This window comes from Mesoplodon bidens (genome assembly GCF_964165515.1).
Source record: "Mesoplodon bidens genome assembly, chromosome: 3".
NCBI classification, from domain to species: Eukaryota; Metazoa; Chordata; class Mammalia; order Artiodactyla; family Ziphiidae; genus Mesoplodon; species Mesoplodon bidens.
The window spans coordinates 169874070-169898670 of NC_138178.1; the positions used below are offsets into that span (position 1 = coordinate 169874070).

The 24601-nt window shown below is 54.6% G+C and overlaps 1 protein-coding gene across 1 annotated transcript; it reads left to right on the plus strand.

The window, feature by feature from the left end:
* Nucleotides 1–16: 16 nt before the first annotated feature.
* LOC308614124 (uncharacterized protein) lies at nucleotides 17–18244 on the plus strand (the record flags this gene model as incomplete). The annotated part of the gene is given in 10 exon segments (XM_081228313.1): nucleotides 17–67; nucleotides 2066–3277; nucleotides 5296–5382; nucleotides 5386–6597; nucleotides 8616–8702; nucleotides 8706–8996; nucleotides 10657–11577; nucleotides 13596–13682; nucleotides 13686–14444; nucleotides 17765–18244. Coding segments are annotated over 10 exon segments (5187 nt in total).
* Nucleotides 18245–24601: the final 6357 nt, after the last annotated feature.

The window sequence follows — 24601 nt, forward strand, 5'->3', positions numbered from 1 at the left end:
ACCCCTGCAGTATCTCATGTGGCTTAGCGTGGCGTCCTCTCGCTACACCGTTAGCGCAAACGTCCTAGTACTCAGCAGCACTCTGGGCTGAGCTCGTGCCCGGGCCAACGGCGCCTGGAGAGGAAGCTTGTCCACTGCACCACTGAGGTACAGGCCATGGGAGCACGAAGCAGTCGGATGCCATGGCACTGGTGGGGGCGTGCCCCAGAGGAGCCAGGTGCCACCGGTGGGGAGGAGGAGCCTGAGGAGGCAGTAGTGGCCGAGAGAAACGAACGGAAGGAGAGTCAAGAGGCCAGACCTGCCGCCCGTCAGTGGAGCCACAAGCGGAAGAGAGGCCCAGGAGGGCCGCTCACAAAAAAGCCCTGCCGGAAACGTGCTCAAGATCGTCCAGGGTCCGTTTAGGAGGCACTCTTCCTGAGAGGAGAACAGAGCGACGTGCGGATCCGCACACTGGGGGACGAGTGGAACTTGCATAGGGTCTGCTTGTGCCAGTCAAGGTACTTTGCTAGCATGTTCAGGGGCGCTTGGCGGGAGACAAACATGGATACTATCGAGTCGCAGATGCCTGACGAGAACATTGATCGCGAGGCACTGCACGAGGCTTTCGGTGCCCTGTACCGAGGCTCCATTTTCATCCCACCCGGTCGAATCGTCGCCATCCTGGCCACTGCCAGCATGCTGCAGCTGGTCGAGGTGATTCGGCAGTGCGGGGAGGTCATGAAGGTGACTGTCCGTGCCCACACCGTGTGCAGTTACGACTACTCTGCTGAAAGCTACGGGCTCCAGACCGTCAGGACCATGTGTCTTCAGTGGCTGCTGGACAACATGATGACCCAGTGTAGCGAGCAGCTATTGCGAGAAGTCAGCCTGGATCTCATGAAAGAGGTCATTGCCTCTCCAGAGCTCTTGGTGATGGGGGTGGAGATGAACGTGTACACCATACTGAAAAAGTGGATGTTCTTGCAGCTGCAGCCGACATGGAGGGGCCCGCGCAGGGCCCTATTGCCTGACACCGACTCATGGTTTGCCAGGTCCAGGAGGGATTCGGAGGGCACCCCTTTCCTGGAGACCGAGCAGGGCAGAGCCTTCGTGCCAGTGTTCCAGCAGCTGCGCTTTGCCTACATAATCTGGGACCCGACGTCAGCACGCGTCATCCACCAGCATGCGCTCATCCCTGCCGCTTGGTTCTGTCCAGTGCACAAAGAGTGTTTTCTTGGCCCCCTCCGGGCTAAGCAGACTAGAGAGCTCTGGCCCGTGGACGTCCACGGGTCCGACTCCCAAGGGAACCGCATGCGGTGCGGGGGCAGCTCCACAGGCACAAACAGTGCAGCTGGCGGTGGGAAGGCTTCAACTTCAGCTGGGACCTGGTGGTATGCTACGCCAACCAGCACAGCATTTTCTGGTACAGCGTGCCAAACAACTCCTACAGCCTCGGGGTCAGCCTACTCGAGCAGAGAAAGGTCGCGTGCCGCCTGCGCCTGTCCTCCTTGGACAGGGATGGGAGAGCCGTTTTCAGGAAGGACACAGGATACCAGAGGCTTTCCCTGAGAGAGGATCAAGAGCTAGAGGTAATGAACCTGGAAAAACAATACGTGGTTTTCCCCATCCATGTGGCCTGTCACTTCCTGTACCTCCACTGAGAAGGGTGTTGCCCAGAGTGAGGACCCCTGCAGTATCTCAGGTGGCTTAGCGTGGCGTCCTCTCGCGACACCGTTAGCGCAAACGTCCTAGTACTCAGCAGCACTCTGGGCTGAGCTTGTGCCCGGGCCAACGGCGCCTGGAGAGGAAGCTTGTCCACTGCACCACTGAGGTATAGGCCATGGGAGCATGAAGCAGTCGGATGCCATGGCACTGGTGGGGGCGTGCCCCAGAGGAGCCAGGTGCCACTGGTGGGGAGGAGGAGCCTGAGGAGACAGTAGTGGCAGAGAGAAACGAACGGAAGGAGAGTCAAGAGGCCAGACCTGCCGCCCGTCAGTGGAGCCACAAGCGGAAGAGAGGCCCAGGAGGGCCGCTCACAAAAAAGCCCTGCGGGAAACGTGCTCCAGATCGTCCAGGGTCCGTTTAGGAGGCACTCTTCCTGAGAGGAGAACAGAGCGACGTGCGGATCCGCACACTGGGGGACGAGTGGAACTTGCATAGGGTCTGCTTGTGCCAGTCAAGGTACTTTGCTAGCATGCTCAGGGGCGCTTGGCGGGAGACAAACATGGATACTATCGAGTCGCAGATGCCTGACGAGAACATTGATGGCGAGGCACTGCACGAGGCTTTCGCTGCCCTGTACCGAGGCTCCATTTTCATCCCACCCGGTCGAATCGTCGCCATCCTGGCCACTGCCAGCATGCTGCAGCTGGTCGAGGTGATTCGGCAGTGCGGGGAGGTCATGAAGGTGACTGTCCGTGCCCACACCGTGTGCAGTTACGACTACTCTGCTGAAAGCTACGGGCTCCAGACCGTCAGGACCATGTGTCTTCAGTGGCTGCTGGACAACATGATGACCCAGTGTAGCGAGCAGCTATTGCGAGAAGTCAGCCTGGATCTCATGAAAGAGGTCATTGCCTCTCCAGAACTCTTGGTGATGGGGGTGGAGATGAACGTGTACACCATGCTGAAAAAGTGGATGTTCTTGCAGCTGCAGCCGACATGGAGGGGCCCGCGCAGGGCCCTATTGCCTGACACCGACTCATGGTTTGCCAGGTCCAGGAGGGATTCGGAGGGCACCCCTTTCCTGGAGACCGAGCAGGGCAGAGCCTTCGTGCTAGTGTTCCAGCAGCTGCGGCTTGCCTACATAATCTGCGACCCGACGTCAGCACGCGTCATCCACCAGCATGCGCTGATCCCTGCCGCTTGGTTGTGTCCAGTGTACAAAGAGTGTCTTCTTGGCCCCCTCCGGGCTAAGCAGACTAGAGAGCTCTGGCCCGTGGACGTCTACGGGTCCGACTCCCAGGGGAACAGCATGCGGTGCGGGGGCCAGCTCCACAGGCACAAGCAGTGCAGCTGGCGGTGGGAAGGCTTCAACTTCAGCTGGGATCTGGTGGTGTGCTCCGCCAATCAGCACATCATTTTCTGGTACAGCGCGCCAAACAACTCCTACAGCCTCGGGGTCAGCCTACTCGAGCAGAGAAAGGTCGCGTGCCGCCTGCGCCGGTCCTCCTTGGACAGGGATGGGAGAGCCGTTTTCAGGAAGGACACAGGATACCAGAGGCTTTCCGTGAGAGAGGATCAAGAGCTAGAGGTAATGAACCTGGAAAACCAATACGTGGTTTTCCCCATCCATGGGGCAACTTCCTGTACCTCCACTGAGAGGGGTGTTGCCCAGAGTGAGGACCCCTGCAGTATCTCAGGTGGCTTAGCGTGGCGTTCTCTTGCGAGACCGTTAGAGCAAACGTCCTAGTACTCAGCAGCACTCTGGGCTGGGCTCGTGCCCGGGCCAACGGCGCCTGGAGAGGAAGCTTGTCCACTGCACCACTGAGGTATAGGCCATGGGAGCACGAAGCAGTCGGATGCCATGGCACTGGTGGGGGCGTGCCCCAGAGCAGCCAGGTGACACTGGTGGGGAGGAGGAGCCTGAGGAGGCAGTAGTGGCAGAGAGAAACGAACGGAAGGAGAGTCAAGAGGCCAGACCTGCCGCCCGTCAGTGGAGCCACAAGCGGAAGAGAGGCCCAGGAGGGCCGCTCACAAAAAAGCCCTGCCGGAAACGTGCTAAAGATCGTCCAGGGTCCGTTTAGGAGGCACTCTTCCTGAGAGGAGAACAGAGCGACGTGCGGATCCGCACACTGGGGGACGAGTGCAACTTGCATAGGGTCTGCTTGTGCCAGTCAAGGTACATTGCTAGCATGTTCAGGGGCGCTTGGCGGGAGACAAACATGGATACTATCGAGTCGCAGACGCCTGACGAGAACATTGATCGCGAGGCACTGCACGAGGCTTTCGGTGCCCTGTACCGAGGCTCCATTTTCATCCCACCCGGTCGAATCGTCGCCATCCTGACCACTGCCAGCATGCTGCAGCTGGTCGAGGTGATTCGGCAGTGAGGGGAGGTCATGAAGGTGACTGTCCGTGCCCACACCGTGTGCAGTTACGACTACTCTGCTGAAAGCTACGGGCTCCAGACCGTCAGGACCATGTGTCTTCAGTGGCTGCTGGACAACATGATGACCCAGTGTAGCGAGCAGCTATTGCGAGAAGTCAGCCTGGATCTCATGAAAGAGGTCATTGCCTCTCCAGAGCTCTTGGTGATGGGGGTGGAGATGAACGTGTACACCATGCTGAAAAAGTGGATGTTCTTGCAGCTGCAGCCGACATGCAGGGGCCCGCGCAGGGCCCTATTGCCTGACACCGACTCATGGTTTGCCAGGTCCAGGAGGGATTCGGAGGGCACCCCTTTCCTGGAGACCGAGCAGGGCAGAGCCTTCGTGCCAGTGTTCCAGCAGCTGCGGTTTGCCTACATAATCTGCGACCCGACGTCAGCACGCGTCATCCACCAGCATGCGCTGATCCCTGCCGCTTGGTTGTGTCCAGTGTACAAAGAGTGTTTTCTTGGCCCCCTCCGGGCTAAGCAGACTAGAGAGCTCTGGCCCGTGGATGTCTACGGGTCCGACTCCCAGGGGAACAGCATGCGGTGCGGGGGCCAGCTCCACAGGCACAAGCAGTGCAGCTGGCGGTGGGAAGGCTTCAACTTCAGCTGGGACCTGGTGGTGTGCTACGCCAACCAGCATATCATTTTCTGGAACAGCACGCCAAACAACTCCTACAGCCTCGGGGTCAGCCTACTCGAGCAGAGAAAGGTCGCGTGCCGCCTGCGCCTGTCCTCCTTGGACAGGGATGGGAGAGCCGTTTTCAGGAAGGACACAGGATACCACAGGCTTTCCCTGAGAGAGGATCAAGAGCTAGAGGTAATGAACCTGGAAAACCAATACGTGGTTTTCCCCATCCATGTGGCAAATTCCTGTACCTCCACTGAGAGGGGTGTTGCCCAGAGTGAGGACCCCTGCAGTATCTCAGGTGGCTTAGCGTGGTGTCATCTCGCGAGACCGTTAGCGCAAACGTCCTAGTACTCAGCAGCACTCTGGGCTGAGCTTGTGCCCGGGCCAACGGCGCCTGGAGAGGAAGCTTGTCCACTGCACCACTGAGGTATAGGCCATGGGAGCACGAAGCAGTCGGATGCCATGGCACTGGTGGGGGCGTGCCCCAGAGGAGCCAGGTGCCACTGGTGGGGAGGAGGAGCCTGAGGAGGCAGTAGTGGCAGAGAGAAACGAACGGAAGGAGAGTCAAGAGGCCAGACCTGCGGCCCGTCAGTGGAGCCACAAGCGGAAGAGAGGCCCAGGAGGGCCGCTCACAAAAAAGCCCTGCCGGAAACGTGCTCAAGATCGTCCAGGGTCCGTTTAGGAGGCACTCTTCCTGAGAGGAGAACAGAGCGACGTGCGGATCCGCACACTGGGGGACGAGTGGAACTTGCATAGGGTCTGCTTGTGCCAGTCAAGGTACTTTGCTAGCATGTTCAGGGGCGCTTGGCGGGAGAGAATCATGGATACTATCGAGTCGCAGATGCCTGACGAGAACATTGATCGCGAGGCACTGCACGAGGCTTTCGCTGCCCTGTACCGAGGCTCCATTTTCATCCCACCCGGTCGAATCGTCGCCATCCTGGCCACTGCCAGCATGCTGCAGCTGGTCGAGGTGATTCGGCAGTGCGGGGAGGTCATGAAGGTGACTGTCCGTGCCCACACCGTGTGCAGTTACGACTACTCTGCTGAAAGCTACGGGCTCCAGACCGTCAGGACCATGTGTCTTCAGTGGCTGCTGGACAACATGATGACCCAGTGTAGCGAGCAGCTATTGCGAGAAGTCAGCCTGGATCTCATGAAAGAGGTCATTGCCTCTCCAGAGCTCTTGGTGATGGGGGTGGAGATGAACGTGTACACCATGCTGAAAAAGTGGATGTTCTTGCAGCTGCAGCCGACATGCAGGGGCCCGCGCAGGGCCCTATTGCCTGACACCGACTCATGGTTTGCCAGGTCCAGGAGGGATTCGGAGGGCACCCCTTTCCTGGAGACCGAGCAGGGCAGAGCCTTCGTGCCAGTGTTCCAGCAGCTGCGGTTTGCCTACATAATCTGCGACCCGACGTCAGCACGCGTCATCCACCAGCATGCGCTCATCCCTGCCGCTTGGTTGTGTCCAGTGAACAAAGAGTGTTTTCTTGGCCCCCTCCGGGCTAAGCAGACTAGAGAGCTCTGGCCTGTGGACGTCCACGGGTCCGACTCCCAGGGGAACAGCATGCGGTGCGGGGGCCAGCTCCACAGGCACAAGCAGTGCAGCTGGCGGTGGGAAGGCTTCAACTTCAGCTGGGACCTGGTGGTGTGCTCCGCCAATCAGCACATCATTTTCTGGTACAGCGTGCCAAACAACTCCTACAGCCTCGGGGTCAGCCTACTCGAGCAGAGAAAGGTCGCGTGCCGCCTGCGCCTGTCCTCCTTGGACAGGGATGGGAAAGCCGTTTTCAGGAAGGACACAGGATACCACAGGCTTTCCCTGAGAGAGGATCAAGAGCTAGAGGTAATGAACCTGGAAAACCAATACGTGGTTTTCCCCATCCATGTGGCAACTTCCTGTACCTCCACTGAGAGGGGTGTTGCCCAGAGTGAGGACCCCTGCAGTATCTCAGGTGGCTTAGCGTGGTGTCATCTCGCGAGACCGTTAGCGCAAACGTCCTAGTACTCAGCAGCACTCTGGGCTGAGCTTGTGCCCGGGCCAACGGCGCCTGGAGAGGAAGCTTGTCCACTGCACCACTGAGGTATAGGCCATGGGAGCACGAAGCAGTCGGATGCCATGGCACTGGTGGGGGCGTGCCCCAGAGGAGCCAGGTGCCACCGGTGGGGAGGAGGAGCCTGAGGAGGCAGTAGTGGCCGAGAGAAACGAACGGAAGGAGAGTCAAGAGGCCAGACCTGCCGCCCGTCAGTGGAGCCACAAGCGGAAGAGAGGCCCAGGAGGGCCGCTCACAAAAAAGCCCTGCCGGAAACGTGCTCAAGATCGTCCAGGGTCCGTTTAGGAGGCACTCGTCCTGAGAGGAGAACAGAGCGACGTGCGGATCCGCACACTGGGGGACGAGTGGAACTTGCATAGGGTCTGCTTGTGCCAGTCAAGGTACTTTGCTAGCATGTTCAGGGGCGCTTGGCGGGAGACAAACATGGATACTATCGAGTCGCAGATGCCTGACGAGAACATTGATCGCGAGGCACTGCACGAGGCTTTCGCTGCCCTGTACCGAGGCTCCATTTTCATCCCACCCGGTCGAATCGTCGCCATCCTGGCCACTGCCAGCATGCTGCAGCTGGTCGAGGTGATTCGGCAGTGCGGGGAGGTCATGAAGGTGACTTTCCGTGCCCACACCGTGTGCAGTTACGACTACTCTGCTGAAAGCTACGGGCTCCAGACCGTCAGGACCATGTGTCTTCAGTGGCTGCTGGACAACATGATGACCCAGTGTAGCGAGCAGCTATTGCGAGAAGTCAGCCTGGATCTCATGAAAGAGGTCATTGCCTCTCCAGAGCTCTTGGTGATGGGGGTGGAGATGAACGTGTACACCATGCTGAAAAAGTGGATGTTCTTCCAGCTGCAGCCGACATGGAGGGGCCCGCGCAGGGCCCTATTGCCTGACACCGACTCATGGTTTGCCAGGTCCAGGAGGGATTCGGAGGGCACCCCTTTCCTGGAGACCGAGCAGGGCAGAGCCTTCGTGCCAGTGTTCCAGCAGCTGCGGTTTGCCTACATAATCTGCGACCCGACGTCAGCACGCGTCATCCACCAGCATGCGCTGATCCCTGCCGCTTGGTTGTGTCCAGTGAACAAAGAGTGTTTTCTTGGCCCCCTCCGGGCTAAGCAGACTAGAGAGCTCTGGCCCGTGGACGTCCACGGGTCCGACTCCCAGGGGAACAGCATGCGGTGCGGGGGCCAGCTCCACAGGCACAAGCAGTGCAGCTGGCGGTGGGAAGGCTTCAACTTCAGCTGGGACCTGGTGGTGTGCTCCGCCAATCAGCACATCATTTTCTGGTACAGCGTGCCAAACAACTCCTACAGCCTCGGGGTCAGCCTACTCGAGCAGAGAAAGGTCGCGTGCCGCCTGCGCCTGTCCTCCTTGGACAGGGATGGGAGAGCCGTTTTCAGGAAGGACACAGGATACCAGAGGCTTTCCGTGAGAGAGGATCAAGAGCTAGAGGTAATGAACCTGGAAAACCAATACGTGGTTTTCCCCATCCATGTGGCAACTTCCTGTACCTCCACTGAGAGGGGTTTTGCCCAGAGTGAGGACCCCTGCAGTATCTCAGGTGGCTTTGCGTGGTGTCATCTCGCGAGACCGTTAGCGCAAACGTCCTAGTACTCAGCAGCACTCTGGGCTGAGCTTGTGCCCGGGCCAACGGCGCCTGGAGAGGAAGCTTGTCCACTGCACCACTGAGGTATAGGCCATGGGAGCACGAAGCAGTCGGATGCCATGGCACTGGTGGGGGCGTGCCCCAGAGGAGCCAGGTGCCACTGGTGGGGAGGAGGAGCCTGAGGAGACAGTAGGGGCAGAGAGAAACGAACGGAAGGAGAGTCAAGAGGCCAGACCTGCCGCCCGTCAGTGGAGCCACAAGCGGAAGAGAGGCCCAGGAGGGCCACTCACAAAAAAGCCCTGCGGGAAACGTGCTAAAGATCGTCCAGGGTCCGTTTAGGAGGCACTCTTCCTGAGAGGAGAACAGAGCGACGTGCGGATCCGCACCCTGGGGGACGAGTGGAACTTGCATAGGGTCTGCTTGTGCCAGTCAAGGTACTTTGCTAGCATGTTCAGGGGCGCTTGGCGGGAGACAAACATGGATACTATCGAGTCGCAGATGCCTGACGAGAACATTGATCGCGAGGCACTGCACGAGGCTTTCGGTGCCCTGTACCGAGGCTCCATTTTCATCCCACCCGGTCGAATCGTCGCCATCCTGGCCACTGCCAGCATGCTGCAGCTGGTCGAGGTGATTCGGCAGTGCGGGGAGGTTATGAAGGTGACTGTCCGTGCCCACACCGTGTGCAGTTACGACTACTCTGCTGAAAGCTACGGGCTCCAGACCGTCAGGACCATGTGTCTTCAGTGGCTGCTGGACAACATGATTACCCAGTGTAGCGAGCAGCTATTGCGAGAAGTCAGCCTGGATCTCATGAAAGAGGTCATTGCCTCTCCAGAGCTCTTGGTGATGGGGGTGGAGATGAACGTGTACACCATGCTGAAAAAGTGGATGTTCTTGCAGCTGCAGCCGACATGGAGGGGCCCGCGCAGGGCCCTATTGCCTGACACCGACTCATGGTTTGCCAGGTCCAGGAGGGATTCGGAGGGCACCCCTTTCCTGGAGACCGAGCAGGGCAGAGCCTTCGTGCCAGTGTTCCAGCAGCTGCGGTTTGCCTACAGAATCTGCGACCCGACGTCAGCACGCGTCATCCACCAGCATGCGCTGATCCCTGCCGCTTGGTTGTGTCCAGTGTAGAAAGAGTGTCTTCTTGGCCCCCTCCGGGCTAAGCAGACTAGAGAGCTCTGGCCCGTGGACGTCTACGGGTCCGACTCCCAGGGGAACAGCATGCGGTGCGGTGGCCAGCTCCACAGGCACAAGCAGTGCAGCTGGCGGTGGGAAGGCTTCAACTTCAGCTGGGACCTGGTGGTGTGCTCCGCCAATCAGCACATCATTTTCTGGTACAGCGTGCCAAACAACTCCTACAGCCTCGGGGTCAGCCTACTCGAGCAGAGAGAGGTCGCGTTCCACCTGCGCCTGTCCTCCTTGGACAGGGATGGGAGAGCCGTTTTCAGGAAGGACACAGGATACCACAGGCTTTCCCTGAGAGAGGATCAAGAGCTAGAGGTAATGAACCTGGAAAACCAATACGTGGTTTTCCCCATCCATGTGGCAACTTCCTGTACCTCCACTGAGAGGGGTGTTGCCCAGAGTGAGGACCCCTGCAGTATCTCGTGTCGCTTAGTGTGGCGTCCTCTAGCGAGACCGTTAGAGCAAACGTCCTAGTACTCAGCAGCACTCTGGGCTGAGCTCGTGCCCGGGCCAACGGCGCCTGGAGAGGAAGCTTGTCCACTGCACCACTGAGGTATAGGCCATGGGAACACGAAGCAGTCGGATGCCATGGCACTGGTGGGGGCGTGCCCCAGAGGAGCCAGGTGCCACTGGTGGGGAGGAGGAGCCTGAGGAGGCAGTAGTGGCAGAGAGAAACGAACGGAAGGAGAGTCAAGAGGCCAGACCTGCCGCCCGTCAGTGGAGCCACAAGCGGAAGAGAGGCCCAGGAGGGCCACTCACAAAAAAGCCCTGCCGGAAACGTGCTCAAGATCGTCCAGGGTCCGTTTAGGAGGCACTCTTCCTGAGCGGAGAACAGAGCCACGTGCGGATCCGCACACTGGGGGACGAGTGGAACTTGCATAGGGCCTGCTTGTGCCAGTCAAGGTACTTTGCTAGCATGCTCAGGGGGGCTTGGCGGGAGACAAACATGGATACTATCGAGTCGCAGATGCCTGACGAGAACATTGATGGCGAGGCACTGCACGAGGCTTTCGGTGCCCTGTACCGAGGCTCCATTTTCATCCCACCCGGTCGAATCGTCGCCATCCTGGCCACTGCCAGCATGCTGCAGCTGGTCGAGGTGATTCGGCAGTGCGGGGAGGTCATGAAGGTGACTGTCCGTGCCCACACCGTGTGCAGTTACGACTACTCTGCTGAAAGCTACGGGCTCCAGACCGTCAGGACCATGTGTCTTCAGTGGCTGCTGGACAACATGATGACCCAGTGTAGCGAGCAGCTATTGCGAGAAGTCAGCCTGGATCTCATGAAAGAGGTCATTGCCTCTCCAGAGCTCTTGGTGATGGGGGTGGAGATGAACGTGTACACCATGCTGAAAAAGTGGATGTTCTTGCAGCTGCAGCCGACATGGAGGGGCCCGCGCAGGGCCCTATTGCCTGACACCGACTCATGGTTTGCCAGGTCCAGGAGGGATTCGGAGGGCACCCCTTTCCTGGAGACTGAGCAGGGCAGAGCCTTCGTGCCAGTGTTCCAGCAGCTGCGGTTTGCCTACATAATCTGCAACCCGACGTCAGCACGCGTCATCCACCAGCATGCGCTGATCCCTGCCGCTTGGTTGTGTCCAGTGTACAAAGAGTGTTTTGTTGGCCCCCTCCGGGCTAAGCAGACTAGAGAGCTCTGGCCTGTGGACGTCCACGGGTCCGACTCCCAGGGGAACAGCATGCGGTGCGGGGGCCAGCTCCACAGGCACAAGCAGTGCAGCTGGCGGTGGGAAGGCTTCAACTTCAGCTGGGACCTGGTGGTGTGCTCCGCCAATCAGCACATCATTTTCTGGTACAGCGCGCCAAACAACTCCTACAGCCTCGGGGTCAGCCTACTCGAGCAGAGAAAGGTCGCGTGCCGCCTGCGCCTGTCCTCCTTGGACAGGGATGGGAAAGCCGTTTTCAGGAAGGACACAGGATACCACAGGCTTTCCCTGAGAGAGGATCAAGAGCTAGAGGTAATGAACCTGGAAAACCAATACGTGGTTTTCCCCATCCATGTGGCAACTTCCTGTACCTCCACTGAGAGGGGTGTTGCCCAGAGTGAGGACCCCTGCAGTATCTCAGGTGGCTTAGCGTGGTGTCATCTCGCGAGACCGTTAGCGCAAACGTCCTAGTACTCAGCAGCACTCTGGGCTGAGCTTGTGCCCGGGCCAACGGCGCCTGGAGAGGAAGCTTGTCCACTGCACCACTGAGGTATAGGCCATGGGAGCACGAAGCAGTCGGATGCCATGGCACTGGTGGGGGCGTGCCCCAGAGGAGCCAGGTGCCACCGGTGGGGAGGAGGAGCCTGAGGAGGCAGTAGTGGCCGAGAGAAACGAACGGAAGGAGAGTCAAGAGGCCAGACCTGCCGCCCGTCAGTGGAGCCACAAGCGGAAGAGAGGCCCAGGAGGGCCGCTCACAAAAAAGCCCTGCCGGAAACGTGCTCAAGATCGTCCAGGGTCCGTTTAGGAGGCACTCGTCCTGAGAGGAGAACAGAGCGACGTGCGGATCCGCACACTGGGGGACGAGTGGAACTTGCATAGGGTCTGCTTGTGCCAGTCAAGGTACTTTGCTAGCATGTTCAGGGGCGCTTGGCGGGAGACAAACATGGATACTATCGAGTCGCAGATGCCTGACGAGAACATTGATCGCGAGGCACTGCACGAGGCTTTCGCTGCCCTGTACCGAGGCTCCATTTTCATCCCACCCGGTCGAATCGTCGCCATCCTGGCCACTGCCAGCATGCTGCAGCTGGTCGAGGTGATTCGGCAGTGCGGGGAGGTCATGAAGGTGACTTTCCGTGCCCACACCGTGTGCAGTTACGACTACTCTGCTGAAAGCTACGGGCTCCAGACCGTCAGGACCATGTGTCTTCAGTGGCTGCTGGACAACATGATGACCCAGTGTAGCGAGCAGCTATTGCGAGAAGTCAGCCTGGATCTCATGAAAGAGGTCATTGCCTCTCCAGAGCTCTTGGTGATGGGGGTGGAGATGAACGTGTACACCATGCTGAAAAAGTGGATGTTCTTGCAGCTGCAGCCGACATGGAGGGGCCCGCGCAGGGCCCTATTGCCTGACACCGACTCATGGTTTGCCAGGTCCAGGAGGGATTCGGAGGGCACCCCTTTCCTGGAGACCGAGCAGGGCAGAGCCTTCGTGCCAGTGTTCCAGCAGCTGCGGTTTGCCTACATAATCTGCGACCCGACGTCAGCACGCGTCATCCACCAGCATGCGCTGATCCCTGCCGCTTGGTTGTGTCCAGTGAACAAAGAGTGTTTTCTTGGCCCCCTCCGGGCTAAGCAGACTAGAGAGCTCTGGCCCGTGGACGTCCACGGGTCCGACTCCCAGGGGAACAGCATGCGGTGCGGGGGCCAGCTCCACAGGCACAAGCAGTGCAGCTGGCGGTGGGAAGGCTTCAACTTCAGCTGGGACCTGGTGGTGTGCTCCGCCAATCAGCACATCATTTTCTGGTACAGCGTGCCAAACAACTCCTACAGCCTCGGGGTCAGCCTACTCGAGCAGAGAAAGGTCGCGTGCCGCCTGCGCCTGTCCTCCTTGGACAGGGATGGGAGAGCCGTTTTCAGGAAGGACACAGGATACCAGAGGCTTTCCGTGAGAGAGGATCAAGAGCTAGAGGTAATGAACCTGGAAAACCAATACGTGGTTTTCCCCATCCATGTGGCAACTTCCTGTACCTCCACTGAGAGGGGTTTTGCCCAGAGTGAGGACCCCTGCAGTATCTCAGGTGGCTTTGCGTGGTGTCATCTCGCGAGACCGTTAGCGCAAACGTCCTAGTACTCAGCAGCACTCTGGGCTGAGCTTGTGCCCGGGCCAACGGCGCCTGGAGAGGAAGCTTGTCCACTGCACCACTGAGGTATAGGCCATGGGAGCACGAAGCAGTCGGATGCCATGGCACTGGTGGGGGCGTGCCCCAGAGGAGCCAGGTGCCACTGGTGGGGAGGAGGAGCCTGAGGAGACAGTAGGGGCAGAGAGAAACGAACGGAAGGAGAGTCAAGAGGCCAGACCTGCCGCCCGTCAGTGGAGCCACAAGCGGAAGAGAGGCCCAGGAGGGCCACTCACAAAAAAGCCCTGCGGGAAACGTGCTAAAGATCGTCCAGGGTCCGTTTAGGAGGCACTCTTCCTGAGAGGAGAACAGAGCGACGTGCGGATCCGCACCCTGGGGGACGAGTGGAACTTGCATAGGGTCTGCTTGTGCCAGTCAAGGTACTTTGCTAGCATGTTCAGGGGCGCTTGGCGGGAGACAAACATGGATACTATCGAGTCGCAGATGCCTGACGAGAACATTGATCGCGAGGCACTGCACGAGGCTTTCGGTGCCCTGTACCGAGGCTCCATTTTCATCCCACCCGGTCGAATCGTCGCCATCCTGGCCACTGCCAGCATGCTGCAGCTGGTCGAGGTGATTCGGCAGTGCGGGGAGGTTATGAAGGTGACTGTCCGTGCCCACACCGTGTGCAGTTACGACTACTCTGCTGAAAGCTACGGGCTCCAGACCGTCAGGACCATGTGTCTTCAGTGGCTGCTGGACAACATGATGACCCAGTGTAGCGAGCAGCTATTGCGAGAAGTCAGCCTGGATCTCATGAAAGAGGTCATTGCCTCTCCAGAGCTCTTGGTGATGGGGGTGGAGATGAACGTGTACACCATGCTGAAAAAGTGGATGTTCTTGCAGCTGCAGCCGACATGGAGGGGCCCGCGCAGGGCCCTATTGCCTGACACCGACTCATGGTTTGCCAGGTCCAGGAGGGATTCGGAGGGCACCCCTTTCCTGGAGACCGAGCAGGGCAGAGCCTTCGTGCCAGTGTTCCAGCAGCTGCGGTTTGCCTACATAATCTGCGACCCGACGTCAGCACGCGTCATCCACCAGCATGCGCTGATCCCTGCCGCTTGGTTGTGTCCAGTGTAGAAAGAGTGTCTTCTTGGCCCCCTCCGGGCTAAGCAGACTAGAGAGCTCTGGCCCGTGGACGTCTACGGGTCCGACTCCCAGGGGAACAGCATGCGGTGCGGTGGCCAGCTCCACAGGCACAAGCAGTGCAGCTGGCGGTGGGAAGGCTTCAACTTCAGCTGGGACCTGGTGGTGTGCTCCGCCAATCAGCACATCATTTTCTGGTACAGCGTGCCAAACAACTCCTACAGCCTCGGGGTCAGCCTACTCGAGCAGAGAGAGGTCGCGTTCCACCTGCGCCTGTCCTCCTTGGACAGGGATGGGAGAGCCGTTTTCAGGAAGGACACAGGATACCACAGGCTTTCCCTGAGAGAGGATCAAGAGCTAGAGGTAATGAACCTGGAAAACCAATACGTGGTTTTCCCCATCCATGTGGCAACTTCCTGTACCTCCACTGAGAGGGGTGTTGCCCAGAGTGAGGACCCCTGCAGTATCTCGTGTCGCTTAGTGTGGCGTCCTCTAGCGAGACCGTTAGAGCAAACGTCCTAGTACTCAGCAGCACTCTGGGCTGAGCTCGTGCCCGGGCCAACGGCGCCTGGAGAGGAAGCTTGTCCATTGCACCACTGAGGTATAGGCCATGGGAACACGAAGCAGTCGGATGCCATGGCACTGGTGGGGGCGTGCCCCAGAGGAGCCAGGTGCCACTGGTGGGGAGGAGGAGCCTGAGGAGGCAGTAGTGGCAGAGAGAAACGAACGGAAGGAGAGTCAAGAGGCCAGACCTGCCGCCCGTCAGTGGAGCCACAAGCGGAAGAGAGGCCCAGGAGGGCCACTCACAAAAAAGCCCTGCCGGAAACGTGCTCAAGATCGTCCAGGGTCCGTTTAGGAGGCACTCTTCCTGAGCGGAGAACAGAGCCACGTGCGGATCCGCACACTGGGGGACGAGTGGAACTTGCATAGGGCCTGCTTGTGCCAGTCAAGGTACTTTGCTAGCATGCTCAGGGGGGCTTGGCGGGAGACAAACATGGATACTATCGAGTCGCAGATGCCTGACGAGAACATTGATGGCGAGGCACTGCACGAGGCTTTCGGTGCCCTGTACCGAGGCTCCATTTTCATCCCACCCGGTCGAATCGTCGCCATCCTGGCCACTGCCAGCATGCTGCAGCTGGTCGAGGTGATTCGGCAGTGCGGGGAGGTCATGAAGGTGACTGTCCGTGCCCACACCGTGTGCAGTTACGACTACTCTGCTGAAAGCTACGGGCTCCAGACCGTCAGGACCATGTGTCTTCAGTGGCTGCTGGACAACATGATGACCCAGTGTAGCGAGCAGCTATTGCGAGAAGTCAGCCTGGATCTCATGAAAGAGGTCATTGCCTCTCCAGAGCTCTTGGTGATGGGGGTGGAGATGAACGTGTACACCATGCTGAAAAAGTGGATGTTCTTGCAGCTGCAGCCGACATGGAGGGGCCCGCGCAGGGCCCTATTGCCTGACACCGACTCATGGTTTGCCAGGTCCAGGAGGGATTCGGAGGGCACCCCTTTCCTGGAGACTGAGCAGGGCAGAGCCTTCGTGCCAGTGTTCCAGCAGCTGCGGTTTGCCTACATAATCTGCAACCCGACGTCAGCACGCGTCATCCACCAGCATGCGCTGATCCCTGCCGCTTGGTTGTGTCCAGTGTACAAAGAGTGTTTTGTTGGCCCCCTCCGGGCTAAGCAGACTAGAGAGCTCTGGCCCGTGGACGTCCACGGGTCCGACTCCCAGGGGAACAGCATGCGGTGCGGGGGCCAGCTCCACAGGCACAAGCAGTGCAGCTGGCGGTGGGAAGGCTTCAACTTCAGCTGGGACCTGGTGGTGTGCTCCGCCAATCAGCACATCATTTTCTGGTACAGCGCGCCAAACAACTCCTACAGCCTCGGGGTCAGCCTACTCGAGCAGAGAAAGGTCGCGTTCCACCTGCGCCTGTCCTCCTTGGACAGGGATGGGAGAGCCGTTTTCAGGAAGGACACAGGATACCACAGGCTTTCCCTGAGAGAGGATCAAGAGCTAGAGGTAATGAACCTGGAAAACCAATACGTGGTTTTCCCCATCCATGTGGCAACTTCCTGTACCTCCACTGAGAGGGGTGTTGCCCAGAGTGCGGACCCCTGCAGTATCTCAGGTGGCTTAGCGTGGCGTCCTCTCGCTACACCGTTAGCGCAAACGTCCTAGTACTCAGCAGCACTCTGGGCTGAGCTCGTGCCCGGGCCAATGGCGCCTGGAGAGGAAGCTTGTCCACTGCACCACTGAGGTATATGCCATGGGAGCACGAAGCCGTTGGATGCCATGGCACTGGTGGGGGCGTGCCCCAGAGGAGCCAGGTGCCACTGGTGGGGAGGAGGAGCCTGAGGAGGCAGTAGTGGCCGAGAGAAACGAACGGAAGGAGAGTCAAGAGGCCAGACCTGCCGCCCGTCAGTGGAGCCATAAGCGGAAGAGAGGCCCAGGAGGGCCGCTCACAAAAAAGCCCTGCCGGAAACGTGCTCAAGATCGTCCAGGGTCCGTTTAGGAGGCACTCTTCCTGAGAGGAGAACAGAGCGACGTGCGGATCCGCACACTGGGGGACGAGTGGAACTTGCATAGGGTCTGCTTGTGCCAGTCAAGGTACTTTGCTAGCATGCTCAGGGGCGCTTGGCGGGAGACAAACATGGATACTATCGAGTCGCAGATGCCTGACGAGAACATTGATGGCGAGGCACTGCACGAGGCTCTCGGTGCCCTGTACCGAGGCTCCATTTTCATCCCACCCGGTCGAATCGTCGCCATCCTGGCCACTGCCAGCATGCTGCAGCTGGTCGAGGTGATTCGGCAGTGCGGGGAGGTCATGAAGGTGACTGTCCGTGCCCACACCGTGTGCAGTTACCACTACTCTGCTGAAAGCTACGGGCTCCAGACCGTCAGGACCATGTGTCTTCAGTGGCTGCTGGACAACATGATGACCCAGTGTAGCGAGCAGCTATTGCGAGAAGTCAGCCTGGATCTCATGAAAGAGGTCATTGCCTCTCCAGAGCTCTTGGTGATGGGGGTGGAGATGCACGTGTACACCATGCTGAAAAAGTGGATGTTCTTGCAGCTGCAGCCGACATGGAGGGGCCCGCGCAGGGCCCTATTGCCTGACACCGACTCATGGTTTGTCAGGTCCAGGAGGGATTCGGAGGGCACCCCTTTCCTGGAGACCGAGCAGGGCAGAACCTTCGTGCTAGTGTTCCAGCAGCTGCGGCTTGCCTACATAATCTGCGACCCGACGTCAGCACGCGTCATCCACCAGCATGCGCTGATCCCTGCCGCTTGGTTGTGTCCAGTGAACAAAGAGTGTTTTCTTGGCCCCCTCCGGGCTAAGCAGACTAGAGAGCTCTGGCCCGTGGACGTCTACGGGTCCGACTCCCAGGGGAACAGCATGCGGTGCGGGGGCCAGCTCCACAGGCACAAGCAGTGCAGCTGGCGGTGGGAAGGCTTCAACTTCAGCTGGGACCTGGTGGTGTGCTCCGCCAATCAGCACATCATTTTCTGGTACAGCGTGCCAAACAACTCCTACAGCCTCGGGTTCAGCCTACTCGAGCAGAGAAAGGTCGCGTTCCACCTGCGCCTGTCCTCCTTGGACAGGGATGGGAGAGCCGTTTTCAGGAAGGACACAGGATATCAGAGGCTTTCCCTGAGAGAGGATCAAGAGCTAGAGGTAATGAACCTGGAAAACCAATACGTGGTTTTCCCCATCCATGTGGCCTGTAACTTCCTGTATCTCCACTGAGAGGGGTGTTCCCCACAGTGAGGACCGCTGCAAAAAAGCTCAGAGAACTGAGCAGCTCTTTCCTGGGGTCAGGGACAAGCAGCTTGGTTCAGATTCCAGCTCCTTCTGTTGGACCAACCAGGCTTGCCCATCTCTGGTAACCAATTCTGTCATAGGCTTTGTTGAACTGTAGCTCATAATTTTTGAGATTGTTTACGTGAGCATATCAAGAGGACAAATTTTGAAGCCCCCCAAACTCCTCGAGAATTCATTTGGGCTGTTAATGTGGCAACCTGTCCTTCTGGTTTAGGATCCATCGACACCACCCCCCGCCCTGCCCATCATTTCTGTGAAGACAACGAACTATTGACTTTAGAGAGAAACTGTGAGCCTACCTACTCTACTACTTTTAGTGAAAGTCTCCTAATGTGTGTGTTTCCTTTAGTTTGATTAAATGCATGTTAAAGTAATTTTAAAAAAAGAAATACTACAGAGTGATCCAAAGTACATTTTATCCAGTTTCCCTTAATGGTAATATCTTGCACCATGATAGTACAGTATTGCAGGATATTGATGGTGATACAGGCAAGATGCAAGGTATATCTATTACTACTAGGATTTCTTATATTGCCCGTTTATTGCCTCACCCAGTTCCTTCCTGCCTCCCCTTCCGTAACTCCTGGCAACCAAAAATCTCCATTCATATAATTTTGCCATTTGAAGACTATGTAAATGGCACCTTACAGTATGTAACCTTTTAGGATTTGCTTTTTTTCACTCAGTGTAGGTCTGTGGAGGCTCATGCAGGTTGTTGCATGTATCATCCGTTTGTTCTTTTTTTTTTATTGATGAATAGTATTCCATGGCAGGGATGTGCTACAGTGTGTTTATCCATTCACCTCAGTGAGGAGCATTTGGGTTGTTTCCACTTTTGGGCTGTTGCAAATGGATCTGCGGTGAACATTTGTGTACAGAATTTGTATGAATGTAAGTTTTCATTTCTCAGGAGTAGAAGCCCAAGGACATGATTGCTGGATTGCATAGTAGTTGCATGTTTAGTTTTTGAGAAATTGACGGAATGTTTTCCAAGTGGCTGTGCCACTTTACAGCAGCAGTGTGTGGGTGGTCCAGTTTCTCTGCATCCTTACCAACATTTGGTGTTGGCATTATTTTCTGTTTTAGCCATTATTGTGGGTTTGTGGTTGATGTCTTATTGCGGTTTCGATTTGCATGTTCCTCATGACTAATGATGTTGAACATCTTTTCATGTGCTTATATCCTATCAGCATATCCTCTTCAGTTAAATGTTTCTTCATGTGTTATTTTTTTGCCAGTCTTCCAATTGGATTATTTATTTATTTGTTTACTGTTGAGTTTAGAGAATTTGATATATGTTCACATATGAGTCCTTTGTTCGATATTTGGTTTGCAAACATTTTCTTCCAGGCAGTGACTTGTCCTTTCATCCTCTTCACAGGGTCTTTCTCAGAGTAGGCCCAATTTATTAATTTTCCTTTTCTGAGTTGTGCTTTTAGTGTCATGTCTACAAACTCTTTGCCAAGCCCTAGATCCCGAAGATTTTCCTCTGTGTGTTTTCCTACATAGTTTTGTAGTTTTGCAGGGTACATTTAAGTCCAGGAACCATTGAGAGTTAATTTTTGTATGAGACATAAGACTTAGGTCCAGGTTCTTTATTATGACTTTTTTCTATGGATGTCTACTTGCTCCAATACCATTTGTTGAACAGGATCCTTCTTCCATTGAATTGATTTTGCATCTTTGTCAATAAGCAGTTGGGCATGTCTCTGTGGGTCTATTTCTGGGTTCTCAATTCTGTTCCATCATTCTATGTTTCATCATTCTATCACTCTTTCAATATCACCATCTTGATTACTGTAGCTAATAGGAAGTCTTGAGATTGGGTAAAGTGATTCCTCCCACTTTATTCTTATTTTCCAACATTGCTTTAGCTGTTCTAGTTCTATTATTTTTTCAAATAAAATTTAGAATAATCTTGTCTCTATCTACAAGAAATCTTGCTAGAATTTTAAGAGGAATTAAATTAGACCTGCATATTAATTTGGGGAGAATTGACATCTTTACTGTGTTGACTCTTTCAGTCCATGAACAAACCATGCCTCTCCATTTATTTGGATCTTCTTTGAATTCTTTCATCAGCTTTTTGTAGCTTTCAGTAGACAAGTTCTATATATATTTGTTAGATTTACACCTAAATATTTCATTTTTGAGCAATTGTAAAATGTGTTGTATTTTTAATTTTGGTGACCTTAGGTTCATTGCTAATATATAGAAACTCTAATAATTTATTTTAGTATATTTGTCTTGTATCCAGTGGTCTTGCTGAGCTTGCTTATTAGTTCTGGGATAGTTTTTGTAGACTCCTTGGGAATTTTTATGTAGACCATCATGTCATCTTCAAAAAGGAAAAGTTTTATTTCGCGTAATCCATATGCCATTTATATCCTTTCTGGCTTTATTGCACTTGTTAGAACTTCTAGCATTATGTTTAATAAAAGCAATGAGAATGCACATCCTGTATCAGGGACTGTCTACTATCATATGCTTTTCACAGTAGCCCTGGGAGAAAGGTATTTTATCTCCCATTTTGCAGCTAAGGAAGCTAAGACTTAGAACAGTCTAAGCAACCTGCCTTGGGTTATAGAGCCAGCCTTGAACTTGGTGTGTCTGGCTCCAGCCAAGAGAGCACAGGTCCATTTGGAGATGGGGCTCTGTCAGCTCTTTTCCCAAAACCTCTCTCTCCAGCCCTTCAGTCTTTGCCCGCTAGAGAGAACTCTGGGAGGAGCTTCTAAGTGGGAGAGATTTATGCCTCCACCCCTCACAGACTGGCTCCTGTCCCTGTCTAGTGACAACCACAATCTTCGCTTTTCCATTTGCCACCTTGAAGGCAGCCTTGTCATGTACGTTCTCTTGAACACACTCTCTTGTTCTCTAGCTCTCTTTTTCACAGTAGCCCGAATCTTGGGCGTTGATAGCTGTAAAACAGTTCATGTGAGTCATGGCAGGAGACTAAGAGATCAGGTAGTGCCAGCCCCTCCTTTTACTCTCTGTACCTGATAGCCAAGTGCTGGGGGGAGAGAACGTTCCTTATCACACAGCAGGCAGGGGGTAAATGTTCATTGACTGTTGATTGACTGTGGACTGGATCAACTGGTGTCTCCAAAAGCTGTCCTAACTCAATTCAGCCTATTGGAATACAGTTCAGTCAGGTGCGTAAGTGACCGGGCCAGGGTCCACACAGCTGGGATGTCAGAGCAGGGACAGCAGGAGGTCTTCAAGTTCCTAGCATGTAGCATTACACCAGAGGCTGCCCAAGGATCAGAATCATAATCCTCACACCTACCCTGACATCTTGGCATTTCAGCACAAGAAAGTAATAGACAGAAGAAATGCAGCCATAGACTCCTGACTCAGAGAAGCAAAAGTCAACCCCAAGAACACTCCAGTCTTTCTTCCCAGCATTCACAGGAATGTTCCTGAAGGGAACATAGGTCAAGGGGCTGTCTATCAGAAGGCCAATCAGTTTACCTCCCATTCCCAACTTTCCCTTCTGACCTAACTGGCTTTGCTCATTTCGTTTGCAAAAAAGAAGTCACGTGACCCTGACGCCACAACAGCTGATTGGACCAATCATGGAAATGACTCAAGGATGGCTCATCAACTATACTCCAATAAAAATAAGTTTAAAAAAAACCAAAAACGATGGCTCATTTGTGGGCCGGGCTGAGCCAATTAGACCCTCCTAAGAGGAACTATGTCACAGAGATCCGATGTGGTGGCCATTCATCAAGAAGGTATGGGGGGTCTAGTTGTGTTGACATCTTGCCCAGTTGGAGCTGGCCTTTCGCCCAGCTGGGCAGAGATCATGAGTGACAGAAGATGGTCTGTGGAGAAGAGAGGAGATGAGAGACAGGCTGAGAGAGAAGCCAAGCTGGGGGACCATGAGGCCCCAGGGAGAAGGAGCTGGAGGAAGCCAGAGGCCCCGCTGTGCTGCCTGCAGCTCTGTCCGATAAATATGGAAGGCGCTGAGTACATTCAGTGGCCCGTCACTGGGGCTGGTTGACTGCTTCTTATTGTAACCAAGCAAACTCTACCTGGGACAGCCTACCCTGCATGAGGCCAAGCCAGGCAATGACAGAGACCCTCTCCTTGACCAAACATTAGCTGGGCTGCTCTGACTCCTCTTCTGGACATAGCCTCGACCTGGGTCTCTTGGGTCTGTCCTTGCCAAGTGTAGATTTAGCAGGAACCCTGCTAAGTCAGTTTAGAGAGAATCTCCCATCCTTGATAATTAATCACTCTGGCCTGTTCTCAGCAAGAATCTCACTAAGTTGGTTTAGTAGTTTAGTAAGAATCCCCCTACCCTTGAGGTTTCCTTTTGGTATTTTTCCATCCACTGACCCCCCTCACTCCGCTCATTGGCTGTAAAATCCCCCCTTGTCTTGCTGTGTCTGGAGTTGAGCCTGATCTCTCTCCCCCATGGCAATATTGTGAATTAAATCTCCCCTATCATTTAACAAGTGTCACAATCATGTTTTCTTTAACAGCAATAGTTGAGGGATGAAGGCCCTTCCCTTATCACAGTCAATTACTAAATTGTCTTAAATGAGCTGTTTATATGTCCGTCTCAACTGTCACCAACATTACCTATAAGCAACCATAATGCAGAGAAATTGTTTTCAAAGTAAAATGACATACTTATTGTAGTATTTATGTACTTCTTGACAATTCAGCATGTGCAAAACTGTACTATTGTTTTTAATAAATTCCTACCTTTTCAGAATAGCATTTTTATTTTAGAATAGTTTTAGACTATACCAAAAAGTTACAATAATACAGTGAGTTTCTATATACCCCTTGACCAGCTTCCCTTTTTATTAGCATCTTACATAACTATGATATGTTGGTCACAAATAACCAGTGTTGATACTTTAATATAAACTCAAGTCTATACAGATCTTCCTCAACTTACAATAGCGTTAGTCCTGATAAAATGATGTAAATTGAAAATATCATAAGTTGGAACTATCATAGGTCAAAGATGCATTTCATACACTAATCTACTGAACACCATAGTTTAGCCCAGCCTACCTTAACATGCCCAGAACACTCACATTAGCCTACAGTTGGGCAGAATCATCTAACGCAAAGCCTAGTTTATAATAAAGTGTTGACGATCTCATGTAATTTATCGAATACTGCACTGGAAGTGAAAAACAGAATGTTTGGGTACAGAATGGTTGTCAGTGTATCAGTCGCTTACCCTCGTGATCACGTGGCTGACTGGGACCTGTGTTCACTGCCGCTACCCAGCATCGTGAGAGGATTGCACTGCGTATCACAAGCCTGGAAAAAAAATCAAAGTTCAAAATTTGAAGTATGGCTTCTACTGAAGGCATATTGCTTTCACACCAGTGTAAAGTCAAAAAATCATAGGTGGCGCTATCGTAAGCCAGGTACTGACGGTCCTTCATCTCCTTAGTTTTTACCTAATGTCCTGAGCCCATCCAGGACACTGCATTACATTTTGTCATCATGTCTCCTTAAGTTCCTCTGGTCTGTGACAGGTCCCCAGACTTTCCTTGTTTTTTTTAAAATTAATTAATTAATTAATTTTTATTTTTGGCTGCATTTCGTGTTTTTTGCTGTGTGCGGGCTTTCTCTAGTTGCTGTGAGTGGGAGCTACTCTGTGTTACAGTGCGCGGGCTTCTCACTGTGATGGCTTTTCTTGTTGTGGAGCACGGTGTCTAGGGATACGGGGTTCAGTAGTTGTGGCTTGTGGGCTCTAGAGCTCAGGCTCAGTAGTTGTGGTGCGTGGGCTTAGTTGCTCTGTGGCATGTGGGATCTTCCCGGACCAGGTTTCGAACACATGTCCCCTGCATTGACGGGTGGATTCTTAACCACTGTGCCTCCAGGGAAGTCCACTTTCCTTGTTTTTGATGACCTTGTTCGTTTGAGGAGTACTGGCTAGGTATTCCATAGAATATCCCTCATTTTGTGTTTTTCTCATAGTTAACTGGGATTATTAGTTTGGGGGAAGACTACCACAGTGATAAACTGCCATTCTCAACACATTTATAAGTGTTTCATGCTATCAATATGATATCACTGTTGATGTTGACCTTGATCACCAGGCTGAGGTCATGCTTGTCAGGTTTCTCCACTGTAAAGTTACTCTCCTTCCCCCCAGCACTTCCATACTGTCATCTTTGGAAGGAAGTTACTATGCACAGCCTGCCTTTAAGAGGTGGAGGATCTACATAAATTATTTGCATTTTTCTGCATGGAAGACTTGACTATCCTCTCCCATTGATTTATTCAGTCATGTATTTATATCAG